Genomic DNA, 22175 nt, shown 5'->3' with positions numbered 1-22175 from the left:
TGTGCAGAAATGGAATCATGCATTACCCATCAACGCTGTGCAGCCTTTCCTGTGTTCCATAGGTTACGTCTCGAACCTCACCACGGTGGTATAGCCTGCTTTTCTTTTAAGGTCGAAGTCCATCCTTGCTAGCGCTAGAACGTAACCGATGATGCAGAGTAACATCGGTGTCTTAGCATATTGAGAAACAACACCGTTTAATGACATAGCCGATGTAACCTCACCTCAATTTCTTAGAATATTCGCATCCAAGTGTTTGTGCTCTTATGCTGTCGGGGACTGTCTACAGGGCGAGTGGAGCTGCAACGCAGTTGCTGATGGGTCTAAAGGAATCTACTGCCCCCCCCCTCTGAAGTGAAAAAGAGTTAGATATATACATGAGGAAGGTGAACGAGAGAGACTCTGAGAAAGGCAGAGAAAAAAAGAGCGGAGACGCTAGCCCTAGTGGGAATGAGCTGGAGATGCATATATGAACAAGAGCTACAGTGGCACAAGGAGAGGTGGAGAGTGTACATTATCGCGAGAGCTTGGGGAGTGCTGTCGCGTGTCTCAGGCGATCTAAAGTCAGGGCGAAACTCTGGCTTCGGGGGCGTCTCTGTAGTCGCTCGGACAAAAGCTGTCTCGACAGAGAAATGCTGGAGAAAGGGACAAAGGGAGACAGCAGAGGTAAAAAGGGCAACCGGAGAAACAGAGTGCGCGTTCAGAGACAGCGACTGAAGCCCAAGGGAAAGCGAACACCAAAACAAAAAATCGCTATGTGACTGCCTGTACCTCCAGCTGCGCATGCAGCCGTGCCTTCTGGCACGCAAAGAAGTCCAGAGGAGACAACAGGCCAGAAACACTGCTGTGGAAAAAAGGGAGAGGAAAAATTACGCGGAATTCAAACGCTCGCCCTCACTTGTAGGCAGCAACCCGCAGGTCTCAGCCTTCAGCGGGAACAAGATTGAGTTACACTAGAGGGATAAGCATAAGACAGAGAGCACAAGGAGGCGACAGACAACAAGCAAGAGACAAAAAACAATCCGAGAGACAAACGAGAAGCGAGAAAGAAGAAAACAAGCACAAGAAAGAGATAACACGTGAGCGACAGAGAGAGACAAAGAGACGGACATCGCAGTCGTGTGCAGGCTTATGCGAGACGAAGCAGAAAACAGCAAAAAGAAATGACGGGCAGCATCAATGGACGCAAGAGGAGGGGGAACACGACAAGGAAAAGAACACCAAGAACGACAGTTTGGACGGAGGAGGCCGCGAGCGAAGGCACATCGACAGAAGTTTCTCGCCGTCGCCGATGCTACCAGGAAAACCGGTAGCTTCTGGGACACAAGGACTGAGAGGGTTTTGGCCCAGGTGTACCGTTTCTTAAAAAGAGAGAAAAGCAATGGAAAACCAACACCAATTCTGGTGCCAAGAACCTTTCAAACATGCGAACGGAATGGACTGGGAATGCCTGGAAACGTGGCGTGGAAACAACGGGAATAGGGATCAACAGCGATCAAGCTCGACAGATTTCATCCCCTTTATCGATTTCGACAAAAACGATCTCCTGCATGCACAGGGTCTCTCTGTCTCCGTCTCTTAGTGCACCTAGATTCCTTTCTCTCGTTATCTCTGGCATCACATATCCCATTCTGTACCTGTCTCCTTATCTCCCATTATTTCTCTCTGTCTCCTTGTCTTCCCTCCTGATGCTCTGGCTCCCTATCCCTTTTCCTGTCACTCTCTATTTCCTTCTGTGTCTCTCTATCGTTGTTTCTATCTCTCTATCTGCTTTTCTATCTCTCTGTCCGTATGTCCTTTTCTATCTCTGTCTCTCCGTATCTCCCGTTCCGTCTCTCTCTGGGTCTCCAGTTCGTGAGCGGTGGCTGCGCGAGTCTTTCGCGCGTGATTTGTGCATGCCTCTGCCCAGACGTCCTGCGTTCTTCTTGCAACGTCTGGGCCACCGACGGATGTTTACAACTTATTGTGTCCAATTGTGCGAGGCACCGATACAAAACAACTGGGAGAGAAAACTGAGTTCGAGATGTCTTTAGCAACGCCTTTATCATGAACAGCGCCATCCCCCTGCATTCTAGATCCACATTCAGGCTGTCTCAGCCACCGCTGCGAGGCGCTCTTTTGCGCTCCAATTCCAATCCCTCGATCTTCTGCCCGAGTCCCCTCGCTTCCACGGTTGGCCCCCCACCGGTCCTCTCGACGTGTGCTGTGACATATGATCCGCATCTTCTTCCTGTTATGCCTCTCGCGTCCCTTGCTCCTTCCTCTCCCTCCTTTCTTTGGCGCCGTCGCACAACACAGGAAGACAAGACGCATGCGCGCTAGGTGCCTGGAGCTCGCCAGGTCGCTCGACCACCACGGCCCTTCGAGTGGAGAGGCTCAAAGCTCCCCTGGTCGCCTCATCAGAGTGGTGGATCTTCCCATGCCCCGCGCCTTCAAGTGTTCGAAGTCAGGGTGATTTAGGCGCAGTTCGCGCAGCCAGTCCGTCACTTTCGCGATTTCCTTGTCCACTTTTTCTGCGAATTCCGCCGCTGCGCGGGCGCTCGCGTCGCGCAACCCAGAGTCCCTCTCTGCGGGGCGAGGGTCGCCCCGACGCCTCCGCCGCGCCCACGTGTCTCCTCTGTCTCCATCTGCAGCCGCGGCGTCTCTCCTAAAGCCTTCTGGGGCTCCTGCGTCCGCGAAGGAAGAGGCGAGAGGCCGGTGACTTGTGTGAATGTAAAACGGAAGGTCCAGCCGAGAAGGAATCGTCGCAAAACGCTGCAGAGTCGCCAGGCCTGTCGCGCGGTCTCGCGTCGCTCGCAGACGATAGTACACCAGGTAAGAGGGCGCCGGCGTCATCCGGAAATCGCGCTGAACCGCTTGCCAGTAAACACACAACCTGCATACAGAAGAGAGAACGGGACATCCAAGGGTCACAGAAAAACAAGAGAAGAGATGTCAAATCCAAAGAGAACAAGAACGCATAGACAACAGAGAATCAGAAGAAAGCAAGAACGAACAGACGACCAAGAATCAAAGAAAGAAAACAAGAGTTAAGGCGTATTCAATTATCAACAGAATGCAAGAGATGAGGGGTATCCAAGTATAGAACGAAAACACGAATCGACGTCGGACAGTCAACAGAAAAGAGAGACGCAGAAATGGGCGAAGGCGGAGTAGGGAGGAAAACGGTTCGGTCTCACATGGAGGGGAATGAAGGGGTCGATGCAGATGGCAGAAAGACGAGTGGTAGAGAAAAAAGCGAAGAGAGCGACAGCGCGAGAAAGGCAGGTCACGAAGATCAACCCGAGGCACAATGCAGAAAGGAAAGCGGAGAACAATTCACGAGAGTGGAGTCCATCTTCTTGAATGCGAGATGCGTCGCCGAGGCGAATCCCGAAACACCTCACGACGGCGCCACGGAACCGGGCGTCGCATGCAGACGCATCGGAAGCAGAGACATCCAAAACACAGCAATGTCGATCCACAACAGACAGCGCGCCTCTGCCCTCATGTCTCCGCGGCAGAGAGCGGCGTAAGCCAAGAAACGCAGGCTCGTCCCCGTTCCAGTGTCGCGCGTACAAGCAGAAGGGTCACTCGAACTCGGTCGCAAGACACGACATGCGAAGAGCTGCTTCGACGAATCGGCGACGGGACCTTTCCACTTACCATGAGAGGTCTTGGTCGAGTTCGTCACACTGGGCGACAAGAAGGTTGAGCTGTTGACTCTGCATGACTTCTTCGCCCTGGAGAAGTCTCTCGATTTGTTGGAAGAGCGGCCGCCGCTGGTACAGAAGACGCACCTCCATGTACTTGAAGCTGGGTTTCTTTGTAGACGCCTCGACGCCCAGAGAGTTCGTGGACGGCGTCCACGGCGCCGGGCTTCGTCGCGCTGCCACAGGGATCCTAAGCGGCGGCGGACCTTCCTTCGCGTCGTCGCTCGCGCTGCCGCGCCTTTCGGACCCCTGCGCCTCCTGCCTCCTTCCTGCGGCCCTGTCCAGGCTCTCGATCCCGTCTCGCGCGGAGACACTTGAAGACCGAGACACTCCCGCCGCACTCAGGACAGGCGACCAGACCGCGCGCCCTGCAGCGCTCGAGGGGGCACTCGGACGCCCGTTCCGGGGCTGCGAGGAGGGGGAGAGGCCCTGAGCGGCACTCGCCGTCGCACGGCCGCCCTCGAGCGAGGAGACAGGTATCTCCTGCTCCGGAGCCGCTGTGGGCAGCGGAAGGTCGTGGGCGCCAGGGAGGACGGGGTCGTCGAGGGCACCCGACGCCGGGTACAGATGCAACGCAGAGAGATACGGAATGTAGACGACAAAGGACAAATTGTCATTTGCATCCAGAAACGGAATCTCAAGGCCGTACACGCTTGCGTCTTCAAAAGACTGCCAGAGAGTGTCGAGGGAAAACCTCACTTCTTTCGCGTCTCGTTCGGGACTCGAGGTGCGAGAGGAACACGGAGAAGACCCGGAACTCATAGACTCTGAACCCTCATCTCCGTTGCCCTTGTGCATCTGCCGGTTTCTCTCACCTCCATTCGCCTCTTCTCTTCCATTTTCCTGTCCCAATCCTGCGCCATCGGACATGCGCTCCCCGTGCTCCTCGTCGCCGCTGGAGACGCGCTCGGTCTCCTGGTTCCCCTGAGCCTCGAACGCCTTCGCCTCCGTTCTCTTCTCGTCGAACGACTGTCCGTTTCCATCCATGACCCCTTCAGTCTTCACAGCGCTTTCGCTGCCAGCCTCGTCTCCGCTTTGCCGGCTCGCGCTTCTCCTCGCCCGCTCCCGTTCGTCCCTGCGCCCTCTCGAGGCATTCGTTGCATCCCCGTCGCTCTCTGGGCTCGGCCGCGAACCTCTCCACACCTCGCGTCTCCGTCTGTCCGCCTCCAGCTCTCTCGATCGTCCGCGGCTCTCGCCATAGTGCTCGTCGTCGGTCGCTTCTTCTGACGAGTCATTCGCCGCAGGAGTCGAGCAAGCGTGGAAGGCCCGCAGGTTCAGATCTGCCCTCTTGCCTCTTCGCAGCAGACGCGCCGTGGTGGGCGAGAGCCGCGCGCGACTCACCCGGGCTTGGGGTCCCAGGCCTTTTCCCGCCGCAGACTCTGAGGAACAGACAGCAGCGAAAGGGGCGTCGGACGCGCGTTTCTTACAAGCCTCAAGTGCCATGCTTCCGTCGCCAACGCCACCAGGGCATCGACACCGGTAGCACGGGGCGCGCGACTTTTCGCCGTTCTCTCGGGGCGACCAAGTAGTCCACTCTGACCGATCCTCTGTCTCCATCTGTCGCGATGCCGTTGCAGGTCCGCCCCCGGAGGCCCGCGGCTCGTTCTGAAGTCGCCTGGGCGAGAGCGACGACCCGGTCGCAGAGCTCCCGGGCCTATCTGGGTGTCGGCTGTCTTTGGCGCGTGTCTCCCCAGCTGAAGGTTGCTGGAGGCCATCTTCCTCGGGGCAGTGCGTCGCTTCTCTTCTCTTCGTCCTCGAGTTTGAGCGCCCAGCGGCATTCAAAGAGAGACACGCCGAACAGGGACAGCTCCGGCGGTCGTCGCCACTGTGGGGTCTGCCTCCGATTCGAGGCGACAGGCGAGGAGACACTGCCAGAGACACAGGAGCCCGCGAAAGCGGATCGGGAACCACGAGGCTCTCCGTCGGCGTGAACAACTCGCGTTTGCTTGTGTCGCTGTCAGAGGCCTGCAACAGCGGGAACGAGGGACAGGAGCACCTCGACGGCGGCAGAGAAGGCTCGCCGGGATGTCGCCCTATGTCCAGAGTCCCCGGACCAGGCGTCTCGGGGCACAGAGAGGGCCCACCGCTGGGAGAGTGACGAGAACGAGACGACTCCGACGGCGCGCCGCGAGACGGAAGCGAACACGAGGAAGAGCGGCTCCGAGCGAAGGGCGAAAAGCCTTCGCCTTTCAACTCCCCTGTCTCCCCTTCTGTCCCTTCCACCCACGCCCGACCAGGGGATGCAAAAGAGGCCGGCGACCCCACAGACCCCGACGCTTCGAATCTCCACGCCCTGCCGCGGGCCGGTGCCTCTACTTCGCCAGCACCTGCGCTGCGGACAGACTGAGAGGCATCCCAGTCGCTCTCGGGATGAGAAGCCTCTGAAGGCGCCAGATGCACTGTCCCCGCACGACGGCGCCCGTCTCTCCCTTTGCATTCGTCCCGAGGGCTTGTGACGGCACCTGGTTCGGCTACTTCCCGTCCCACTGTCTCCAAAGTTGCTTTCTGCCCCTCGACTTGGAGTTTCCCCGCTCGCGGCGCCTTGCCTTTCACCTCCCAGCCTAACATATCGTCCGTACCACACCGCGTTGCCCCCATGCCACCCTCTGCATGCAACATCGGAGACTCCCGCGTGTGTCTGTCTACCACGCGGGAGCCGCTTGGAGAGGGCGGCGCCCCTCTCTCTGAGAGCGTCTCCACCCTCCCTAGCTCGTCGCCTCTCTTTGCTTTCCGTTCCAGCTCCACGGCCGCTCGCAGTCGCCCGGAAGATGCAGACGAAATGAGACGACGCGCACGGTCGCGAGCAGTTCCCACACCTCCGTCAAGGTCCTGGGGGTCTCCGCGCCGCCCCGCGAGTCCAAAGCCCAGCTCCTGTCTGGGGGCCGGTGGCAAGCTCGGAGGTGGAGGCAAGCCGAGGCCTCTTCCGGCGACTCCGACACGAAAAGCAGCCTCACCCAGCATCGTGGGAGATGTGAACGGAGGGGTTCCCGCACCAGGTGGGCCTCCCGATGTCTCGCCTAGGGGAGACACGCCGACGCCCCACATGAGGGCACGAGTGGCTGCAGAGTAAACTGGGGCCCCAGACAGAGGCAGGCCTACAGGCACCGCCGGCACGGAGGGGTGAGCATAGGCAGGGACCTGGGTCCCGACTGGAAAGAGCAAATGGTTCGGCCGTTCGTCCCGACTCGCCGGAGTCACAGACGGTGCGAGGCCCCTTGGGAGCGCGACGGGTGCTAAGGGCTGCAGGAAACTGTTGGGGATCCCTGGGCCGCTCAGCGACGGCGGGGATGAAGATCCTGGATCGTAGCTCACATCCGTCCCCAAACGCGGCGCAGACGCTTGGGCCCCAATGCTGGTCTCTCCGACCGCAGTCGGGAGCCCTGAAGACCCCACGAAGGCTGCCGGGTGGGCGACTGGGGCGCCGACTCCCCCTGGCCCCCATGTCTGCGGAGTTGTCGGCCCGACAACGCCGGGGTACGGCAGGGGTCGCAGAACCATGGGGCGAAAGGAGGCCTGGCCCAAGCCCGCGGCGCCCTCGGCGGGCGCGAGCGGAGGCACCTGCCCCGGAGCGGGTGACGTGACTATGGGCCTCGGTAGGGCGGCGCCTACGCCTCCAGGCGCGCCACCAAGGGCCGCGTGAGCCTCGGGCGCTCCAGATGCCCCTTGCGGGTAGCCCCGCCCGGGCACGAGTCCAGGGAAGTAGGGCGAGAATCCCTGCATGCCTGGGAACCCGAGATGCCCTGCAGCCGCCAGTGGATAGGTCTGAGGAAGAAACGAATGAATGGGAAACACAGGCGTCGCGGCCGGGGGCTGCGTGACCAGGCCTGGCACGTTCGGGCCCACACCGGTGAGCGTCGAGAGGCCTTTTTGTGTGGGGTCTCCGGCCCCCGGAGTCACCTGTGGAGGCGTGGGGCCTGAATAGGGATAGAAGAGCGGGCCCGCCCCGAGCCCGCCGACGTTTCGCATGTAGGGCAGGGTGTAATACATCCATGGCGCGGCGGCGAGAAACGCCGAGCCTGGGCTTCGGTGGAAGACGCCGGCATCAGTCGGCAGAGTCCCGGGGTTGTGGGGCATGAGCCCGTTCCAAAAGAAAGGGCTCATAGGCCCACCGGCGGGGGCGCCGGGGGTCACGGGCCCGAAGGGATTGACGGGTGAAGGCACGGCGAAGAATCCGCCGGGGTTGAGGGCTGACGGCCCCGACACAGTCGCGGTCGCCGAAGACAGGGCGTGGGAGACAGGCTGCTCGGATGAGAGAAGCGACAGCGAAGCTGAAGGCAACGACGGCACCCCCTCCGGGGGTGTCTCTAGGCGACTCTGATTCGCGTCCCGTTCACCGCGTTCGCCTCGTTTCGAGCCTGAAGAGCCCTCAATCCATTCCTGACCTCCACTTTCTTCGCTCTGACCACTCACCGGTGCGTCCTCAATCTGGATCCTCGATCTCGCCGCCTCCGTCCCTTCCCTCGGAGTCGGGTCCCTCCGTTCGTCTTGGTCTCGGGCGTCGCCCTCCTGCCGGCTCGCCTCTCTGCTGCTGCATGCGTCCTCACGCTGCTCCTCCTCGGACCCTGAGCCCCCTGCACCTGCTGCGTGTGCGCTGTCTCCGTCGGCGGGTTTCGGGTCTTTGTCCTCATCCCCAGAGGGACAGGGACCAGGGTCCGCGGGGATACGAGACCCGTCGGCGGATCCGCGCCCGCGTGGCTCGTCCTGGAGGAGCTGCGGTTGCCAGGTCGGCGTGGAGAGAGGGACCTGATTCGGCGCATTCCAGGAAAGGCCGCATTCCGGCGGCAGCGGCGAAGGTGGAGTGTAGCCCAAAAGGGGGTTTCTGGTCACGCCGTTTGAAGGTTGACACGCTCGCACGGCTTCGTCCGTCGAAGTCTCTTTTGCGCCACAGTTCGGGCGCTCGCCGCCCTCAGCCTCGTCGCGGGGCACCATGTGTTCCTTCGCAGAGAGAGGGAAGAAGGAGCCTGGGCGCGAGGGGGGTAGGTTGCTCTGCAAGTGCTGGTAGAACCGCCCCCACCATGCCGCGTACTGAATTTGAGAGGCCCGGCGCAGGTGCATGTGGTACTGTTCTCCCTGAACCCGCTGCAGAAAGACTTGGTGCCAGTAGAGCTGCTGTCGCTGCCATGTCGAGTACATTTGTTGAAAATGGAAGTCCTCTTCTTCGCTCTCGCTACCTCCCACGACGACAGGGGGCGGGTACACGCACAGGGAGCCTCGCTGCCGCAGTGCCGCCACGGGGACGACCGGGCTGTCTCGGCCGAGTGTGCACGGATAAGGCTGGAGATTGAACTGGGGGGTCGGCGACTCGACTCCGCTCGACTCGGAGTGACTGTCGTCACCTCTGCGCACAGACTGAAGCGTCTCTCTTTCTTGCGTTCTGACACTGGCGTCGCCGCCCCGCTCGTCGCCTCCCTGTCCGGGTCCCTGTTCCCGGGGCTGTCCTGGCAACGAGGAAGAAAGTGCGCAGTCATCGGTCCTCCCGCTCTTTCCTTCACCTGCATGCGCTCCTTGCGCCTCCTCTCGCTGGGGGTCGGCTTCCACGCCCGCCTGTGATATTCGTCGGTCCCTCCCGTCGACCGGCTCGGACTCTCTCTCAGGATCTCCAGGCTCGGCACTCGCGTCTGCTGCCGTCCTCTGGTCGGTCACGCTCTCTCTGCCCCGTAGCGCCTTGCTTTTCCGCGCTCCGGGGTCCTCTTTCTTGTTCTGCTTCTTCCTCCGCCTACGCTTCTCGTCGGAGGCTTCCTCGGAAAACACGCCCTCACTCGCGTTCTGGGAAGTTTCTCTTCTGGAATCGAGTTGAGACTCGCTTCCTCGGGGCTCCTCGCGCACCCATCCCTCTGTCCCGGTCGCGAGCCCGTGGCCGACAGGCGCCAGGACGCGCTCGGCCTCACCTGCATGACCGGAGACGATGTGCGGCACAGCGCCCGAGGGGGAAAAGGCCGTGGTCAACCCCGAAGAAGGCACCGTAGAAACAGAGGCAGGAGACAACAAAGAGGGAACGAAGACGCGCGCCAGACCAGGAAACGGACTAGGGACGCCCAGCGGCGCCGGCGCACCATCTGGTGGCTGGAAAGCAGACTTGTTAGAAGAAGAAGAAGAAGAAGAAGGAGGTCGAAGCGCGTCGTTCCGGTGCCCATGAGGCGAGACACACAGGACTGTCTCTCTTTCCGTTGTCACGTCAAATGCGCCTGTTTGCTCGGCTACATCATCTCTCTTCGCCTCGCCAAATCCCGTCAGTGTCTCTCCGCTCGCCTCCACTGTCGCCTCACATGTCGCTCTGTCTTCTTCCTGGTCGCCAGGAATATCCGAATCCACCAACGAAGCACAGAGAGGCTCGCCGTCTAGTCCTTTATCACTTGCTTCGTCCGTCGACGATCGCGCCGGCTGCTCTGTCTCCACGTGCTGGAAACTCGAGCTCGCTTCTGCTCCCGGCTCCCTACTGGAGTCGCCTTCCGCTGCCGAGCTAGTTCCCCGCTTCTCTACGGCGCTGTGGTCCGCTTCTGGAAGTGACGCCGACACACCTGAAGGGAGCGACCACCCTCCGGTTTCCGCCGATGGGGGTCGCGGACCTCGGCAACAGTCTCTCTTGCCTCCGTCTGCAGTTCCTGAGTCAGCGTGTGCATGCAGAGATTCGACACAGACAACACCCCAGGGTGCTCCATTCGAAGTCTTGAGCTCTCCGCCTTTGCTTTCCAGGGGAGAAGGAGACGTGGGAGCCGCGGGATCTTTGCCAGCTTCGAGAGGCTCCTCCATCTCATTTGTCTTGATCTGAGCGACTCTCTCTGGGGACGACAGCAAGATGACAGAAAGGGGGTCGCAGGGACCGTCGGACGCGTCTCCCGCCTTCGCCAATGAGAAGATGGGGAAGACCGCCGCCCCTAGAAACAAATTGACATTGGGACAACCTCGGAAATCGGCAGTCCCCGGCAACTTGTCGCTCACAGATTCAAGCGGATTTGCCGTCGGACACTTGCTCGGCAGCGTCTCGTGGCCTTCTGTCTCAGACTTGAGAGATTCTCCGCGAGACGCAGCTACCCCGCTCTCCGAGTCGACCTCCTCGACCCGGACGGGCACCCAGGGCACCGGGAGCGTTCCCGGTGCGTCCTGGGCTGTCTTCACCCCTAGGTTGTGTTGCATCCTGGGTGCCGCTCTGTCCATTTCCGTCAGAAGGTCGCCGCATTCATCGCGGTTCTGTGCGTCACTCGACTTGGGGAGCAGCGGCCACCCGGCAGAAAAGAGAGGGAAAGGCGCGATTTTCCAGTCCACAATCCGAACGAGGGCGACGCACAAGACAACTTCCTTCACAAGCAGGTTCTCTGCTTCCCAACAGCGCGAGTTCTCAGGGGTCCTTGTCCCCTCCCTGTCTCCCGTTTCCTCGCCGGCCCGCGGGCGGCGCGTGGCCTGCCAGGAGACCCTCGCGAAGGCCGTCCCGCATGCACTCAGGGCGAGCCACCGATCCGCCTCGCACGCGCACCAATACGAAACCTTCTTTGCCTCGGCTCTCCGTTGACTCTTCTGGAGGCTGAGGAACTGCCGAGACATCGCGCGATCCACTGAGAAGGTGACTACACGCTCTGGGCCGTCGGCGGTGCCTGCGCGTTGTCCGAGCAACGAAACGAGGACGCGTCTCCCTCTTTCGCGCTCCGACTCTTCTCCCTCTCTCTCCGTCCCCACCTTCTCGCCTTCTGGGACCGCCGCCTCGGTTCCCAGCAGAAGCTCGTCGAGTGTGAGCCACAATGGCGTTGTCTCTGCAGAGTCTCTACCCTCCTCCTTACTCGCAGGTGAAGAGACGCACAGAGAGGCCTGCTTGTCCTGTTCCCCTTCGTCGGCTCGCGAGGTCTCTGACTCCATACAACCCCCTACATCGCCTCTCGTCAAACACCCGGACTCCGGGGACTCCCTGGAAAGGGGCGAACCCTCGGCTCGACTCTCCTCAGAAGCAGTTGCAGGCGCCTCCCGCGGCTTTCGAGGTCGCATACGAGGGTGGAAACGAAGAAGGAGAAGCTGAGAGGGAATGCCGCACTGCCGCAGCTTCGCCACACTGGCCTCCAACACCTGGAAGGCGTCTGCTGTATCGGCATTGCCGCGGCATGCGTCCGTTTGCCGTGAGGCGCGTTCCGAGCTCGTCAGCTTCGGCCACTCCTTCTCATCGCCGGGAACAAAGAGCTGCTTCCCCGTTTCTTTCTCGCCCGCGCGAACCCCGTGGGTCGCCTCTACGTGAGCCGCAGAGCACGCAGAGCCAGCGACGTCGAGGGGAGGTTCAGGCGTCGCGGAGGCGTCCTCTGGGCTTTGCTGGATCGCCTCAAAAACGCTTCCGCTACTGCAAGCTGCGCAAGACTCGTGTTTCGCGGGACAGAACAGAATCCTCCGCAGTTCTCCCAAACTACCTGTAGGCACGAGAAGCTGCTGTGGGTTCCCTAGCGACAACCACGGCTCGCCAGCTGTATAGACACCTGGAGCAAGAAACGGTTGCGTCCTTTGTGCATCTGTCCCTGTCGACGCCCTGTATGGATTTTCAAACTTCACGCATGCTTCGCCGCCCTGAATACAGCTGCCTTTCATAGATGACCCAAAGCCCCCGTCAGCAGTTCGCCCTTCCCTCAGCGATCTTGGCTCTTCCTCTGCTTCTTCGCATTCCGCATGGCCTACTTCGCTCGAAGGACTCGATCCGCAACAACTCTCCTCTTGCGTGTTCGTCTCCCCCCACGCCTTTGTCACTCTCTGCGTCTCCAAAGTATCTCCCGGCGCCGCGGCGGCATTCCCGGCGAGTCCCGTGGGCTCCGGATACCCCGAGCGAGTTGTCTCCGCCTTCGTGTCCGAAGCTCGCAGGTCGCTGTCTGGGTCTTTCTCGCCGTGTTCGCGACGCACGGCCACCGCACCCCCCACCGACTCACCATCTGCACGAGAAGGCCGACAAGAAAGGTCGACGGCCACAACCTTCCACATCACAGCCTGGAGCGCCCGGCTGCATGCCTCAGCGTAGACGGACGCGGTCGCCGCGGTGCGGCGACTGTCCGCGAGGTTCTGGACGCATCGGGTAGCAGGGCAGTACGCGCCGAGCGGGAAAGATGATCGAGGCCACGCCGTCGGACGCGACATCAGGCGCTGACCAAACCTCTCTCTCTCTGTTGGCGAATCAGCGAATTTGCGGCAAAGGCAGCAGAGGAAGGCGAACGAAGAAGTGCTCTCCCCTGTCTCGCGCAGTGAGCCTCAAAACGACGCAAGCTGTACATACACTCGGAGCATGCGCCGACGCAACCCACGCGAGGCGGCGCTACCGGTGTGCACGACTCAGCAAAATGGCGCGCGGTTCTTCTCCTCTCTGTGTTGAGAGGAATATTCTGGAGATCGTGTTTTTCGAAACCCGTTTCCGGACCGGGCTTGGCGAGAGCTGGAGAGCACAGCGCCGACAGCGGGGACGAGAGAGGCAGAGAGAGACGGGAAGATAGTCTGGGAGGTAGAATACGCGTCCTACCATCGAGTGAAGAGACGGCGTCTCCGGGAAAAGGCAACGTGTGGCTGAGAAAGACAGGAAGAAAGAGAGAAAAAACAAGAACGACGAAAAGAAAAAAGCAACACGGCCAAGGGCCCCGCCATCGCTGCCAGCACAAGGCGCGGCGAGACTCCGTGGCGCGCGACGCACGCACTTTGTGGCACTCTCCTGCGAGGACGAGTGTGTGTCTGTGTCCTCCTTTTCTCCCTTCCTCGCGTTGGCAACAACGTCAGGAAAAGCAGATCTTCAAAGAAAGCAACCCGGCACTGGCGGTGGGCAGGAAACAGGCCTGCCGAGTTCTTGCAGACCTGAGGAAATGGCCAACTCTCCGTACCAACCGGAAGGCGCAGCCAACGTGTGAGAAACGCTTCTTTTACCCACCGAGAGAAGGAGGAAAATGAAATCGCTCCTGTCTCAAGAACGCAGCGGACACCACAAGTAGGAAAAGCAGAGAATGGAGGAAACCAGTGAGTTCTCGAGAGGAAGAACTCCCGTCACTTTAGCGTTTTTTTCCCCTCAAACTCTCTCAAGGTCCAAAACTTCTTCTTTCTCTGCGACCTCGCGCCTGTCGTTCCCTCCGCGTTCTCTTCTGTGTGCACGCCGCCAGAATTCCCTCTAGTTGGCTACTCTCCTTTGGTGAATCAAGGATGCTTTCCAGGGTGGCCCTTGACGTGTTTCTTTAGGCGAGTTGTAGTCTCCGCGATGGTCATGGGAGAATCCCGCAGAGGCGAATTTACCTCTTGCGGAAGTTGCAGTTTGATAAAACGAAACCCAGATCCCCGTCCCGATTTTTTCGCGAGTTGGGGTGATCTGAAAGGGAAAAAATCTGTCTCGGTTGTTGGCGGGGGAAGAAGTCTGCGGACGAAGCTGAGGAAAAACAACGGGAACGGATGCAAACTAGCGACTTGCGGAAACGGGAAAAGGTGACAAAAGATGTGACGGACGTTTTCAGCGCCTTCGCGAATAATACACGGTTATTAACAGCGACCGGAGAAACAGGGGCAGCGCCGCCGAGAGAGCAGACTGTGTGATGGAGTTTTACGTTACGGTGGAGGAAACAGAATTGTTTGGTGAAAAACACGGAGCAAGCGATTCCGAAACCCGGTAAAGGACTGATGCATGTGAACGCCGGCAATGGAGAGTCATTAGAAACCTTCCCTTGGGAACAGCGGGACCTGCAATCGCGAGTCTTGAAAACCAGCGGAAATGACCAGCGAGTCACTAGTTTTGCGTGGAAAAAAAAGAAGTCGTCGACGAGACGCAGAAAGGAAAAAGCCACCAGGGGTGGTAGGATACGGACGGTCGAGCAACCGTGAATTTGAGAGAAAAACGGGCATGTGCTGCGCGTGGCGCCCCCTACAAGGCAACGAGAGGGGTTCCAGAAAAAACGGAAACTCAGACACAAAGAACACAGCAAGGCTACAGACAAATCCACCAGGCAGTGCAGGAAAACCAGAGAGCTTTCCAAAGCTGACGGGACGCCGTCGGGGTTTTTGTCGAAAACTCCGCTGAAAAGCCTGAGAAGGAAACCAGGGGGAGGGGGGGTACCAACTCTCGCAATGCGCCACTGGCGAGAAAAGCAGACACGCTGATTTTGCGGCGAGACTCGGAATCCCACGCAGAGTGTACATGCCCACTTGAGGAAAGAAGTCCGTTTCCTGTTCAACGAGGGAAGAAAAGGGAAAGTAGAAAAAGTTCAGAGCGAGCAAGGAGGAAACGATGGGACACTCCCCGCTGAGGGGCTCAAAAACGCGAGGGGCCCTCTCCGTAAAAGCAGGGTTTTAACCGTGTGGGCTGCTTGACTGCGTAGATCTTTTGACATAACTCCAGCTCTTCCTCGCGTGCAAGGTTGCCGAGGAAGAAAGTGGAAAGTGGTATCTTTGAAAGAATTTTACGAGAAAGCGTGAGAAAGCCAAACACGCTTGGGGACCTGTAGTGTCGTATAACCCGCCTGTCCGACTCGTTTAGCAGTCCACGTGCCCTCTGTGTGCCACAGCTGCTGCAACATTGATACAGAAGTAGGTGTCTTGTGTGTTTCCCCAACAACTTGAGCGTCGGTTCCCTCAAAGAGAGTTAACGGACTCTTTAATCGACTCCTACGATCATCCCATGGTCGTTAAAGCTACTTGTTTCTGAGGACAACACTGTAGTAGGGGCTGTCGCCGATACTCGTTATCATCACTTCAGTCCACCACTACTTGTCGGTCCGTTGCAGCTTGTCCCTCTGAACCGGTCTCTTGTCATACTTGCAGGCGCCGCCATATCTGACGTTCTGTATGTATGGTGTACTGTTAGCGCTGGTTTTAACCGCGAGTAAAGCGCTGCGCAGATGCTAGTATAGTAAGCACCATGGTCCGATGTTCCGCCATTCTACAAGGCGGTCGTAGAACTGCCGAGAAGCCCGACTCTATTAAAACGGTGGCTCGTCGGAGTCTGTAAAGTATTTCCTGCGCTCTCTCAACTCTAGTGTTTTTCCCCAGCAGACGACAAGTTCGGTAATCCTTCCCATCCACCCTTCTTTGATGACCCGCAGTCCAGCTGGAGCTCGCCGGTTTTGTTCGCGCCAGTAACCAGAGAGCGTTCTTTAAGGATGGTTGCCTCCTTAATGCAGGATGAGGTTGCCCAGTCATCGCCGATGTCCCTTGCAGCTGGACAGTTTTGCTGCGAGTGAGTAGAAGTCCAGAATGGTCCAGCAATAGGAATACGTATTGTCATTGTCGGACAGCGAGGTCGTCAGGAGCACCAGGCTACTGAGAGTCCGCTGAAACGCCTTCCTCACCTTTCACAGCGTACCACGCTCCGCGGCAAATAGCGGTGATGGGCAACTTTCCTAGAACACCGGATGTCCCACATCGAAAGGAGTTGCAAGAATGTCGCCAGGGTGTGAGTGGCCGGTAAAAAGGATTCACGAAGCGGCAGGCTGCGAACGACTAGGCAGTGCCACCCGTTAGTGTGTCCCGGGCACATTCTAACTCATACCTTCCCCGCAGTCGTTTGGCGACTACCCAAATCTGACGGAAGCATGTTTGCTCAGCACGTAAAGAATTCGTCTCTCGAGGACCGTTGATATGCTGATGACATAAACACTAGCAAACCACGAGCTTTGGATGAAATTACTCCCGACGCCGCGCAATATGCCAGAAAGAACCATTCAGGCACAATGTAAATGGGTACCTGTGATATGAAGGAGCTGACCTAGCCTTAGCTTTGGATTGCACGCATTCACCGCTGCCAGAATTACCACAGGACCTCCTCACCAGAGGAGATCTCTCTAGAGGGCTGTTTGAACACGCCTTTCTCTGCTTCGGATAGGTCAACGTCTTCTCAGATGCAGTTGGCAATCCTTCAAACATTTAAGGCTTTCTGACGGGGGGCCCTCTGACTAGGATTTGTTCAGTTGTCCTCATATGGCACATATCAGGAAGCAAAAGGATGCTTATCGAGTGTGACAGAAATTGCAATGAATTTCGGATAGAGATTTTCAAGCAGTTGTTTCGTAGAAGCAAGTAGAACAGGCAAATCGTCCAGCTATTGCCCCTTTCATCGCTCACACAAGCAAGGATACAAGCACACAGTGTGGCGTAGGATGCCCAGCTAGGTTTCTGCCATTATGCTTTGTGCCCTCGTGTTACACGCGTAGCTGTCAACCATCAGAGAGTCACTGGCATTTGGTCGAGAGGACGCGCCACGAAACAAGGCGCATCAGTCAACGTCGGTCACTTTTCGTCCATGCGATGGCTCAAGAGGTCGCTCACCATTATGATTGTACGAGCTGAAGGTGGTGCGAGTTGTGGCACTTAGACGAGTCGAGTGCTCAAGAGTCCAGAAGCTATTGGGCGATCCCTCCTGTTTCCTGAGATTGAAATGGTGTGCATTATATATCAGTTCTACGTGCTATTGCAACTTCTTTTTTTTTCATCACATAACTGGTGCACCACAGGGAGGAGTCCATAGTGGAATGTGGAACGTTAGGAAACACTGCAAATATACGGTCATACGGGGCCTGGGCGGCGTCAGAACTCTCAGTCGCACCGTCTGAACATTTCTCAGAATGAATTCGGGCACATGCCTTATCTCCGTATATATGGCGCGATAGACACGCACTACGCATACTGAAAAGGATGGTGTCTTTGGATATCATGTTTAGCTGGAACAGGGCGGTACTAGGGAAGGCACTAAGCTTTGCCAAGTCGACTAGCTCTGGCAGGTGGCTGAAAGACATTACGCCAAGCTGGATGGGAGCAGTATTTGGTTCAAGGTGGCATCGTACGGAAGCCAATACATTAACACTGAAACGGCATTTGAGTTGACAAATGATCACCACAGGTTCAGTTATTTCTTTTGTCAAGACGCCGTCATCACCCGAGTACAGTAGTCATTCCGCTAGTTGGCAGGGCCATAGAGCCATTGCGACGCGCGTCAACACCAACGGTGTGAAAATGCCAGAAACGTGCATCAAGCCCTTCTTTTCTTGCCGAAAAGAGATGCTGCTGATATTGCATGAACAACACACGCTACCTTTTCCGTCTGAGCATACCTAATTTACGGATACGGGCTCACGTCGTTTTAAACACTGCTTCTGGGCGAGACGCAGTGTGTTGTTCATCATAACCTGTAGCGCTCGTGGTGACGATGTCAGAGTCATCATTTCAACGATCGCGGAAACAGCAGCGCGGGCGCATTCTTCTTTAGTTTGCGTGACATGGATTCGGAGCCTCGTCGCCGACCTCCGCATTCCCCCAATCCCTTGCAAGACGTATGTTGGGCGGTGCGTTTAAGAACGACTCGGGATTTCCCCGAGAGTTCCAAGCCAACTGCAGCTGTCTAATGAATGCTACCGAGATCTCTTACCCGAGTTTGTTTTCCATGGGTTCCCTTCAACAGCATCTGCTGTCGTTGCGCTCCAGTCGTAGTATATTTATGTCAGAAAAAACTCGCAAGAACTAACCACGTGTTCTAAAGCTTTCAGGAGGCGCCATGGTGGGGACAACCGCTCTTCGAATGCCCCGCGAACAGCTGGAGGTCATGATGCGGTGCGGTTATACTTTTCTGCACCTTATGGACTCACTTCTTTCTCTCTTCGGGTTATACTCGCTGATCAATTTCGTCTTACCGGTATGTGCCTCGCGCCCAAGAGCATCCACCGCGGGCAGGGGAGAAATGGTAAATGATCAAACCGCAATCGCCTAGGGACCAACACATCCATGAATTTGATAATTTATATTCCAAAGAATCTGCAGAGTGGTGTGTCTGCCTGGTCTCCTGGAGACAATTTTTTCAACCTATGCCAACGGTTCGCGAGTTAGATCTCTATGTTACGAGTTAGTGAACATCACGAAGCTGTCCAGGATCAATACATCCAGATTCTTCAGCTTAACGCAGCTTGATGTTATAGTGCAAACATGCCAAACTGTCGATCGTTTTTCAAAACTCCTGTGTTAATCCCCGCAAACTTCCTTGCAAGTGTCAAAGCACTGAATGGGTTTTTTTTGAGTCCGTCTCCTACTACACTTAGGTCTGCTGCTCGTCGTCCTCAGGGGTTGCGCCGCCGGCTCCTCTCTGGCCCACGATGAATGCAGTGAATTCTTCTGCCGACTACAGTCGGCATCCTCTGTGCAGTCCTTCCCTGCGGCAGGAGTTGGCCATTGCCGATGGCGCTTTGGGTGACGATGTTCACTCAAGTTGGGACGCTGCAATCGAAATCGAATGCATTGCAAACTTCATCCTTTTAATCGGTGCTCTTCTGATGAGAGAAGCAACTAGCTTGTCCGTTTCAGCGGCAAAGGGTCAAGTGAATGCTCAGACCCATGACGTTGATAGGTTTGCTACGAGAACGTGGCGTCTTGTCAGATTACACAGGTAAGCGCACCGCTAGTAATCAGCAGAACAACGCGTGCGTTTCTGGCAACCTCTTCAGCATATTTTCGCCCATCGTGCACGGCAACAGAGAACTCGTGTGGTATCACAGCAATCACTTGTTGATCAGGCAACATCCCTGCCACGTAGACTGACGAGGGTGGTCATTCCCTTCGAACAGTGCTTAACTGTACACGAAGCCCTCTTCATATGCGTATTATGGTCCTCTGTCAGGCTCATCGGAATGCTACTCTTCGGGATCCTGCTGTTTTCCTGGACATCTCACGTGTGGCGGGCCGCCCAGCTTTGTTCAGGTCACTTGGACGGTGGGGAAGATTGGGACTATTGTTATGCCTCCTACAATGCACTTTCTGGGCCCCATTATTTTGTTGTCACTTTCATCCATTGCGTGGTGCTACCGCATCTCGTTCTCAAATTGCTTCCTGCTGACTGATTTCCGTCCATGTTCCCGTTCATCACAAGGTAGGATGCGTCCCCTTTGCGAATGTTTTTTGACGTTTCTTTTTGATAGACATCAACAGGACACAGTGATATTGAAGGCCGCGCATGCTGCTTATGGTCGGATGCTTCACGCAGGGACTCAGTGTGTGATTGTAACAGTGGTGTATTACAACGCGATGGTTCACAATCCGCCCCACTGCTGCATGTCATTGTTGGGATTTTCATGAATAGTTGACAAATATTGTTGTCACACCCGCGTGTACTCCATGTGGGCGAGCAATTCGTTCGCTTGCTGACGCGCGATGAGGAACGCTGCTGGCGTTTCATGACTTAGGCGGTCCACTCACAACAGTGCGGAGCCTCCGAGAACAAGATGCGTGCATCACGGCCCTGTTGGAGGAGATAGCTAAACTGTGCCCGCTTGCGCGCGCCGTCTCGTGGCGATCCAAAGCAGCAGACAAGCTGTGTGGTCAGATCCTCTTCCCGGGATACTCTAGGCATCGAGCAGGTCCATTAAGTGTCCTACGCAGTGCTGTCACTGGCTAGCATGTTGCCTGTGACCAGGAAAGCGACAACTGGGGTGTTGAGAGCAAGCTGTAAGGAGGCGGTGGCCTCTGTGAAATCTGCCAGAGCTCGTGCTTGTCACAGCCGCCGGTCGCCACGACCCAGTGTGTGATTCCATCAGCAAGCACAACATGGAAAACATAATTTTGATTTTCAGAAATAATTATCAGGCGTTCAGTAGTTTTCCATACAGTTACCAGTTAGTCATCAACAGCCATGGTCTCTTCTGGGTCAACGCTGTGGAGCGATTTTCCAAGGCCAAGCGCCTGCAGCTCTGCATCATGACGCTTCCGCATTGACGAAATTTTCTCTTTAATAAGTTTCCCAAGCTTCTTGCGCTCCTCTCGTTCGGCAACAACTTTCTTCCGCAACTTCTGCCTCTGCTTCTTAAGCTGGGCGACTTCGCTCTTCATTTTCCTCCACTCCGCTGCTTGTCTCTGAAAGCAAAGTTGAAAACCGGTGTTTTTTGAGTAAGACGGCTAGGAACGACTCGACTGCGACCTACACATAAGCATTGTTGATTCTAGCGCGTGTGGTCGCCTCTAGAAGTCGGTGCCTGCCTGAAGCGATCACACGGTAACTGCCTCCTCTTTTAGAAACAAACATGTAACCAGCTGTTTAGCTTGAAAATGACTTTTTCAAATGTCCATTGGCGCACCATGGTTCCATCAGTAATTTAGGTACATGTAGCAGAAAGGATAGCCAGCCTACCTTATGGATCTGCCGTCCTCCTGTCGCAGGTTCTTCTGCATTTTCGTTTGCACCGGCCACCTAAAACAGAAACCCGCGCATGCAACGCGTAGTCAGAAGAAGGTTTGCATTTCGTGGGCGTCCATGGAGGTCTGTAGGGTCCAGCCATCTTTGGAAGATGCTGGCGCCTGAATTCACTTGTCTAAAGCACGAAATAGAAAATTTCTTCTATAGCACGGCTCACAAAGAACTTTGGTCCATAAAGAAGAGGGCATCTTCGCTTGAGGCGGGAAGTCATTCCCAGGACAGGAAGATTACCTACGAGACAGTTTCTAGATGTTTCGGTATGTTTCAGAATCTCGAAAACGCGGTGGCCACAGTTTTAGAGGGCTTGTCCCGTACACTTGGCTCAACCGAGCACTTCTGAAACATAGTTGTCAAAAATGTCACGTAATAGTGCAATGGCAGCCACAAAAATGAAGTACTGTGGAAAGCGTGCAGATTTCGATCGATGCTCTTACTCCGTTGTTTGGCTGATTAGCCAGCTCTGAGTCGTCGATTGCCTGGTTCGGGGCTTCAGCCTCTCCCATCATGGACTCGTCAACCTCATACGGAGCCGCCCGGCTTCTTCTGTTCTTACGTTGCTTCTTTACCTTCCCCATTTTGTGGTTCTTCTGTCTTTCACCTGTATGACGATCAACAAGGTACCTAACTTTATCGCCGTTCTGCACGCCGCACTGTGGGGCCCCTTTTCGAACAGCTACTGGCGGACAGAGTAGTGCCTTCAGGAAGATTTCACACCACCATAAAAATGACGGGAAAACCGACGTTTGTGGTGCAAAACAAAACAAACACCACTAAGTCCGGCGGCTGTGTAGTTGTTACAGTGTAGCTCGTTGTGAGGTTTGCTGGTGAACGACATGTAGCATGCGGGAAATACGAGAAAAAAAATTGCATGCATGCTCTCTTTCGCTGCCACACATGCAAATCAGCATACCGCGTGCGGAGCGTGTTCTGCATGCCAGGACAAGACAAGGCTGAATTATGGAATGATATTTCGATGCTTTAAGCAAGTAGGCGCACAACAAGGTAGGACTCAATGGCTGGGGTGGAATCGCCTCAACTTCAAGGCCCGTTCGCTCAATTCGTGTCCGACAGCTTGAAACACGCAGTGGAATGTCAGTGTCCGTGCAAGGCTTCTCCGACACATAAATATATTATCGAACAGTTCATGATCCCACACGCATCATAGCAAATTTCGCTCCCTCTACCTACTACACTGTGGATGAAACACATGCGTCAGCTCTGATAACGAGGGAGAGAAGCAGACTTTCTGTGGAACATTTGTTATAGCATACGAACGTTGTAAAGAAGGAAAACAGAAGCTTATGCAGATACGCTGTGGTTCACAATAGGTCTAC

The 22175-nt window shown here is 56.6% G+C and overlaps 4 protein-coding genes across 4 annotated transcripts; 2 read left to right on the top strand and 2 right to left on the bottom strand.

Annotated features, from left to right (window-relative positions):
• Window positions 1-1947: 1947 nt before the first annotated feature.
• Window positions 1948-12788, bottom strand: TGME49_311860 (hypothetical protein; the record flags this gene model as incomplete). Its single annotated transcript, XM_002364376.1, has 2 exons — window positions 1948-2875; window positions 3646-12788. 2 exons carry the CDS (start codon window positions 12786-12788, stop codon window positions 2377-2379), a joined length of 9642 nt encoding a protein of 3213 aa, XP_002364417.1. The 3' UTR covers window positions 1948-2376.
• Window positions 12758-15089, top strand: TGME49_311850 (hypothetical protein; the record flags this gene model as incomplete). Its single annotated transcript, XM_002364377.1, has 2 exons — window positions 12758-12969; window positions 14993-15089. The coding sequence occupies 2 exons, from the start codon at window positions 12758-12760 to the stop codon at window positions 15087-15089; spliced, it is 309 nt and encodes a 102-aa protein (XP_002364418.1).
• Window positions 15090-17503: 2414 nt separating this feature from the next.
• TGME49_311840 (hypothetical protein) lies at window positions 17504-20395 on the top strand. Its single transcript, XM_018782692.1, has 3 exons — window positions 17504-18297; window positions 18698-19041; window positions 19273-20395. The coding sequence occupies exons 1-3, from the start codon at window positions 18160-18162 to the stop codon at window positions 19490-19492; spliced, it is 702 nt and encodes a 233-aa protein (XP_018635501.1). The 5' UTR covers window positions 17504-18159; the 3' UTR covers window positions 19493-20395.
• On the bottom strand, window positions 20248-21626 carry TGME49_311830 (hypothetical protein). Its single transcript, XM_002364374.2, has 3 exons — window positions 21276-21626; window positions 20776-20835; window positions 20248-20501 (listed from the first exon to the last, which is right to left on the bottom strand). Exons 1-3 carry the CDS (start codon window positions 21414-21416, stop codon window positions 20265-20267), a joined length of 438 nt encoding a protein of 145 aa, XP_002364415.1. The 5' UTR covers window positions 21417-21626; the 3' UTR covers window positions 20248-20264.
• Window positions 21627-22175: the final 549 nt, after the last annotated feature.

The sequence above is a fragment of the Toxoplasma gondii genome, chromosome XI (assembly GCF_000006565.2).
Source record: "Toxoplasma gondii ME49 chromosome XI, whole genome shotgun sequence".
Lineage (NCBI taxonomy): Eukaryota > Apicomplexa > Conoidasida > Eucoccidiorida > Sarcocystidae > Toxoplasma > Toxoplasma gondii.
Note: the sequence above shows the minus strand (reverse complement) of the source record. Positions and strands in the feature narration are given on the sequence as shown.

Bases quoted from the DNA above. Each gene is read 5' to 3' on its own strand.
- TGME49_311840 (XM_018782692.1), top strand. From the start codon at position 18,160: ATGGTGGGGACAACCGCTCTTCGAATGCCCCGCGAACAGCTGGAGGTC. The intron at 18,298-18,697 runs GTATGTGCCTCG...TACTACACTTAG, and splicing joins TGATCAATTTCGTCTTACCG to GTCTGCTGCTCGTCGTCCTC. The intron at 19,042-19,272 runs GTAAGCGCACCG...GTCCTCTGTCAG, and splicing joins CGTCTTGTCAGATTACACAG to GCTCATCGGAATGCTACTCT.
- TGME49_311830 (XM_002364374.2), bottom strand. From the start codon at position 21,416: ATGGGGAAGGTAAAGAAGCAACGTAAGAACAGAAGAAGCCGGGCGGCT. The intron at 20,836-21,275 runs GTAAGAGCATCG...TTTCTGTTTTAG, and splicing joins CTAATCAGCCAAACAACGGA to GTGGCCGGTGCAAACGAAAA. The intron at 20,502-20,775 runs GTAGGCTGGCTA...CTTTGCTTTCAG, and splicing joins GAGGACGGCAGATCCATAAG to AGACAAGCAGCGGAGTGGAG.